A 7,077-nucleotide genomic window follows, 5' to 3' on the forward strand; every position below is an offset into this window, starting at 1 on the left:
TGAAGACTGTTACATGTATGACACACGCTCTGATATGACACTAAAACACGCCTGAGAGACGATGTGAGTCTTATGGTGTGAACATGACATGCAGGTGGTTCTTTTGGGTCACACTGAATATTCAGGGGCGTGTCCAGGGAGTGGCCTGGGGTAGCAAATGCCACCCTTGGAATCTGATTGGCCACCCCAGGTGCCACCACACAGAATTCCCTTTAGATGGGCTTTTCATTGTCCACAAAAGGCTTGGGGGTAAAAAAAAAAAGAAGAAAAAAAGCATAACCATTGGTGCCACCCATGCACAAAGTGGGCCACCCCATTTTAAAAGATCTGGACACGTCACTGTGAATATTTAATCTTTGAAGTCGACTTTTAATTTTTGATGTGAGGTTTGATTTGTTCTTATTTTTTATAACGTGACAAAGACATCGACTCTGAGCAGATGTGTGTGACTTAGCATGTTATTTATCACCTTATACCTCGGTGTGTCTCACAGGACGGTTGGCTGTTCCTTTTGGTGTAACTGTAAATATCACAGAGAGATGAATTGCACATAGTAAAGCTACTAACTGGTAGCTTTTTTCAAGCATTATCAGGAGTTTTGTGCAGATCCAGCCCACAGAGTCTCCTTATTGTGTCGTATTATTTTACCAAATGATCGCTCCGTTTGTTCTGTATTTTCCCAGATTAGCAGGAGCCGAATGAGCGACGACATGCTGTTGCAGTAACACGACTGCAGCCAACAGCCGGGGATTGCTCCCTCCCTGCATTAAAGCAGAGAAGCCGTCACGTGCAATCTGATTATGACTCGTGTCTCATCAGCCGTAAAAGCTTCAAATCTGTTCCAGGGGAGGGATGAAATGACCTGTTCCTGAGTGTCGTCTCTATTTAGTGTCTGCTGACCTGCATTTTAACCAGGACCACTTCTCTCATGGAGCCATGAACTTATTTTCTGTATTTATTTATTAAAATGGATTAAAACAATAGATGTTTGTGATGTTTATTTTTAAAGGACCTCAAATCAGTAAAACAACAAACCTCAATGTTCTGCCATCTAACATGATTATATTATTTTACAGGATGATTCTTCTGCCTATAATGAACCTGTAATAAAGCAAATGTAGAACGAGGATTTAAAAATGTCACCGATAGGACCCTCAACAATTCACCAGTTTCACTTTAAAAAGGTTTAAAAGGATCATGTTCAACAAAAATGGACCAAAGATTAAAATCTCGTTATGTAACCATGTTTCTTTGTCCTCAGCCAGCACTTTTCTAATTATCTTTTGGATTTAGCATTTATCAAGGACACGTGGTCCTTATTTATGGGTTTGAAACTTCATGAAGATGTCCTTCAACACCAGCAGCCAAACCTTAAAAATCATATCTTCACGTGTTTACCAATAAATGCAGGAACATTTATATAACTGAGGCTCAGCCACAAAATGTAATACACACACACACACACACACACACACACACACGTGTTTGAGTCATTGTTTGAATGTACAAACGTCATTATGTCGCCATCTGGTGGCGGGACAGTGCCAACACCCCAGAATACATTTTAATAAACAACACTGGATAATCAATTATCTTATTTCTCTCTACAGATTATTATTAAACGTGTAAACTTCAACCCTTTGATCATCTTTTCACAAACTAATATTGACTAAATTCACGGACACGCGTTTTTAACACAAATCCAAACACGTGTTGGTCTTCTGCCGTTGATTGACAACACCTGACCTCGTGTTCCTGGTTGAACGTCGGCGCTTTAGCAGGTGAGTAAAGCTGGTTTTACAAAAGCTCAGGTAGGGCTGGATGCGCTTTAATTACGCCCATGAACGTGCGGTTGTTCTGTGTTTTAATCAAAATGTCATTTGTTAACATTCTAATCTAAAAGAAGGTCAAAAAGAAACAAACCTACCTTGAGATCGATCAAGCATTTCTGGTTAATTAAGACATGCATGATTTGGTCAGATAAATTTGCTCCTAAATTCGTTCACCTTACTCCAAATAGTTTTATAAAACAGGTCAAATAGGTACTGATCATAAAATGGGTGGAAAAGCAGACATGAGCTAAAACAAAACAAAACAAAAAACTGAGCGACCTAAACTCAAATCAAACATTGCCATTGCAACTCAAGAGTCTAAATAAAACCATTGCGTGGACGTTAAAGTGAGTCTGGTTCTTATCAGCATGAAGTTCCTGCAACCTATTCTGTCATGACTCACTTTTAAAGGAGCAATATGTAAGAATTTTACTGTGAAATAATCCCAAAACAGCGTCTCAGTCATGTTGGGAGGAAGGCAACACTGAAACAGATTTCAGCTCGGCTGGCTGGCTGGCACTTTTTCTCCTTAAAGGGACATTGTGGAAGTTTGACAGCCAGAACATGAATAGAAATAATAAATGTCTTCTTCATACATTCTCCTGCAATGCCCTGGTCCTGTAGAATGAGCCCTGGCATTTTTACTGTGATTGCCTGTTTTTCTGTAAAATCACAGAAAAAGAGAGATGCTCGGGTCGAGCAGGCTGCTTCATGCGCGTTCACGCTCAGGCATCGCCCGTAGCATTTGCTATCCGTAGCTTTAGCAGCAGAGAGAGAGGCAGTGCCACTTTGTCGCTGTTCCTAACGCCTAGTGACAAAGCTAGCTACATTTCTGAGGACCCTTAGCTACTTTCTGTAGAACTTTCTTCTAGATATTTCCTGCTAATTAGCAACAAAATAGCCATTTTCACTCCGAACCGTTCTTTGAACGTTGTTTCAGCTGTCATCAAGGATATAAATGTTACAGATACAAAGGATGTCACTGGTGCTTTAGCTCACCTAGTAAAACATCGGACTCTCATGCAGAAGACCTGGGTTTGATTCTGGATGTGAACATAGTTTATTTAGAGTTTATTTTTTACATTAATGGTATATTTTTTTACAGTAAGATGCTCAAATTTTTATTTGAGACTCGCTGAACGGCATTGAATTCACAGATTAAAAAGATGTGGGTTCAACTTTCGTTTTGGGACAATTTTTCAAGCAAGGGAAGGGAATGATCTGAGCATGCAGGAGGACTGACCCATCATAAACCTTTGTCGGCTGTGCTGAAGAGAAAGGTACAGAACCACATTATTTAATTAATTAGCTGCGCATTCTCCTGTCCTCTGTCCTCCGGGCCACACACACACACACACACACACACACACACACACACACACACACACACACACACACACACACACACACACACACACACACACACACACACACACACACACACGGGACTGTCTCAGCTGTTATTTTCGTTAAGGAGTGTGCACGTACAGCATGCACGCCTCGTGCACGAGCCTACTATTGAAGCTGTCGTTACGCTTTTGGCCTGAGGGGGCAATAGCGAGCATAAAAATTCAAAAGTCCGTAAAGTCCCTTTAAAAGAAACTGAAGATGGACTTAGAAAAATGATGGATCTGAAATATGATAAAAAAATGTTAGATTTACATGCATCAATATTTATTAAGAACATAATGAAAACTTTTACAAAAACCCTTTAAAGCACTTTGACATCCCTCAGCAAAAAGTCCTGAAGTCAGCTTTCTGTTTTCCTGCACTATGAAAGTAAATTTACTAATGGTACGGTCTTCTACTCGTGAATTATGAACATTATCTGCAGCTTGTCACCAGGTTGTGAAACTTAGTTTTTGGCACTGCCCATCACCATTATTAAATCGTAAATCATGTTTCACGTCTAATCGTATAAACCGTTCACATTCCCATTACTGTCTAACAGCCTTTTGTGCTGCCTGCAGCGGTTAGGACTTTTCAGTTTGCAGCTTCTGTAAAAACAAGAGAAAATGAATCAAAAACATGAAAATGAATCGGATCAATGCATAAAAAATACACAAAGTCAGGCTCAACCTGCTGTCGAAGGGCCTGCATGGATTTATACTCCCACTGCTCCTTCTTTTTTCTGATCCAGTTGGGTTCATCTGGGATCAGAGCCGCTATAATCACCTTGACTAATATCAGTAGATGCTGCAAACACAGAGGAAAGGAATCGGACCGACGGGTCTCAGAGAGTCGCGGTTATTACACGTTTCCCCCTCCTACCTCCACGATAACGGCTCCCAGCAGAAGGTCGGTGCTGCTCATCTCGCCCCGCCGACACTTCTCCTGTAGCCGCGGTGACAGCACCAGCAGCCAGCAGTTGGACACCACGGAGACGAAGCTCAGGACCTCAAAGGCGATCTGTAAGAATGCAGACCAGCGTGGTGAACCTGTCGGGGGAACCTGCTGCTCCTGTTTGTGTCGTGTTCACTGCTGACCTGCCACACGCCCATATCACCCACTGGGGGGGAGAAGGGTTTACGGAAGAGTTTGCAAATCTTGTAGGCGTCCGACCGGATCTCTGTTAGGTTGTTGAGGAGCAGCAGAACAGCAGTCAGAGGAAACACGCAGGAGAAAAGACTCAAGTACCCAAACTGCACCAGGAGCTCTATGTATTCTGCAAACAGGCCCTGAGACGAAACAAGAGGCTGGATTTTAATTCATCATTTGCTTAAAGAAGTGTTTCCTCCTGTGTCACTCACAGGAAAAGGAGGCATCATGCCTTGGTTCCTAAATTTGTCCTCCTCTGAGCCATCTTCTTTCTCGTTCCTGTTCGGGGAGCTGACGTATCTGTCCACCAGGTACGGTATGACTATCTCTGTGGTCTGGTTCACCAGCTGGGACACGATCAGCAAAGATGCTAAACGCTGCAGACAGGAAGAGGACATCTGCATCTTCACCAAGTCAGAATTAAAGTGATCTTTTTAATTGGCCATAAAAACTCCCAATGAAGGGAACTAATCTGTTCTCTCAGTTTAAAAATATCTGAAAACCAAACGAAAGATTCATTAAACAGTATGTTTGTATCGATACGTTCACTAATTCACAAGCTACAAGCCAACTAGTATAAAATGAAATTACAAATGGGCAAAGCCTCATCTCATGGCGTGTGGTCTTTGTTTGGTTATAGAGGCACAAAAGCCATTTTTAAAATCAGAAGTGCAGAGCTGGGCTTCTACCTTCCGAAGCAGCGGCACATCCCGCTTAAAGAAGGCGATGTGGAACAGGACTGCAAAGTAGTTGAAGAAGGTAAACTGAGAAGATGCAGAACATAACCGGGTCAGAACTGGAGCGAGCTAGTGATGAGTGAATGGATGAAAAGGAACTAACCACTAGAACTTTGGCTGTCAGGTGGTTCTGGTGGGCCGACTCCTCTCTGTGGTTCTCTGAAGGGAAGAAGAAAAGTTTGTTGCTTTATTCTTGTTTAGAATCAAACATTAGAGCTGCATGACTCAGCAGTTTTCTCTGTCAAGGATCATCTGAGCTGCTCATCAAGGCCAATTTCAGTAGGGCTGTCGCGATTGAGGAATTCCCCCTGCGGTGAGTCAGGGCAGCTCAACATTGCGATATGCGATATTATTGCACCCCGTTTTTATTTATGTACTTAGCAAATTTGTTTGTTAATTACTAAACTCGTGGCAATATTTCCTTTGAAACATTGTGCTTACACATTTAAAAAAAGTTAGAAAAAAATACATGGCCATTTTTAACACTTTATGGAATGCAGATCAAAGGGCAGTAACGGCATTCTCTGACTGAACTTAAAAACAACATTCAGGAGGTTTAACTTTGAAATGCAAATTTGGCTGCAACATCTAACAGAAATAAAAAAAAAGTGCCCTACTATCTCCTCGATCAGCGCGGACTTTACCTCTCAGCATGCGCTGTCGCGAGATTTAATCAAGTGCGATAATTGCGGTGGCACGTCATGCAGCGCGGTGGGTTTCTTAATATCGCAATATATTGTTCTTGCGATTATTGCGACAGCCCTAAATTTCAAAACTTATTTTTTTGACGAAACATCCTGGAGAAAGTATGTCGATGTTTGTGACGCATTTACCGGGGTTCTGGAAACACCATTCCATCGCGACTGCTTTACTCAAAGTGAGAAACGACATCATGTCCGCTGACCTAGACAGACGTACAGTGCTGGTCCTGCAAGGCCTGTCCTCGGCCTTTGATACGGTCAACCACAGTAGACAACGTCTGGTTCTGGTTCAGTCACGAGTTGCTGAGCCAGCTGATTTTATAATGTGGCGTTCCACAAGGCTCAGTTCTGGGACCTTTAACGGACAGGTTCCTAAATATATTGCTGGCCCAAAGTTTCTGCTCGCAGTCTAAGGTCCTCAGGTCCGAACCTGTTGGTGGTTCCCCAGAACTCTACAAGCCCCAAGCGGACTGATGCTCCACAGCGGCTGCTCCTCATCTCTGAAAGGAACTTCCCTGGCCTCTACGTTTCCTGGACTCTGTCCATTCTTTAAAAAGAAACTTAAGACAGTTTATGTAAAAGCTTGTTCAGAATGAGCATCTGGACTATAACCAGATGTGTGGTTGTATTTGAGTTGACTGGTTTCATTGTTACTGTGTAGTGTGTGTAGAGCGCTATATAACTAAAGTTGACTCACTTACTCACCGTATTCAGTTAGAGACTGAACTGCTGTATTGTAAACAGTCGCCAGCATGTTTGTGTAGACGATGTGGAGCACCGAGGGCGCGTAGAGCAAAGTCTGAGTCAGCAGAGAGTCCCAGTCTGTGTGGAGCTTCTGGACTCGGGCCTCTCCCCAGTAGAAACACATCATTCCCAGAACCACCAGTCCTGCAGGAGTAACGGCAGATTCATCAGCTCACTCTAACTTCATGTTTGGTTGAAATTTAATAATAATAATAATAATACATTTTATTTCAACAGCGCCTTTCTGAACACTCAAGGACACTTTACAGAGATAAAATACACAACAATAAAAGATAGAACAGCATAAAACAAACAGACGGATTGGAGCAACGAGAGTAATTATTGGAATGCTAGACGGAACAGGTGAGTTTTGAGTCTGGTTTTAAAGAGAGTGAGGGAATCAATGTTACGGAGGTCAGGAGGAAGTGAGTTCCAGAGCTGGGGAGCAGAGCGGCTGAAGGCCCTGCTCCCCATAGTGACCAGACGGAAAGGTGGGACAGAGAGGTGGATGGAGGAGGAGGACCT

The 7,077-nt window shown here is 42.7% G+C and overlaps 1 protein-coding gene across 2 annotated transcripts in view; it reads right to left on the reverse strand.

Annotated features, from left to right (window-relative positions):
• Positions 1-3,484: 3,484 nt before the first annotated feature.
• LOC107389228 (anoctamin-10) overlaps positions 3,485-7,077 on the reverse strand; it is an 8,490-nt gene continuing 4,897 nt past the window's right edge. For both annotated transcript variants that reach the window (XM_054733404.2, XM_054733405.2), the window contains exons 9-16: positions 6,514-6,696; positions 5,211-5,266; positions 5,060-5,134; positions 4,583-4,747; positions 4,319-4,510; positions 4,104-4,241; positions 3,912-4,028; positions 3,485-3,829 (exon numbers count right to left, since the gene is read on the reverse strand). In XM_054733404.2, the coding sequence (XP_054589379.2) occupies positions 3,806-3,829; positions 3,912-4,028; positions 4,104-4,241; positions 4,319-4,510; positions 4,583-4,747; positions 5,060-5,134; positions 5,211-5,266; positions 6,514-6,696 (950 nt within the window). In that variant the 3' untranslated portion in view covers positions 3,485-3,805. The remainder of the gene's footprint in view (positions 3,830-3,911; positions 4,029-4,103; positions 4,242-4,318; positions 4,511-4,582; positions 4,748-5,059; positions 5,135-5,210; positions 5,267-6,513; positions 6,697-7,077) is intronic.

The sequence above is a fragment of the Nothobranchius furzeri genome, chromosome 4 (genome assembly GCF_043380555.1).
Source record: "Nothobranchius furzeri strain GRZ-AD chromosome 4, NfurGRZ-RIMD1, whole genome shotgun sequence".
Classification (NCBI taxonomy): domain Eukaryota; kingdom Metazoa; phylum Chordata; class Actinopteri; order Cyprinodontiformes; family Nothobranchiidae; genus Nothobranchius; species Nothobranchius furzeri.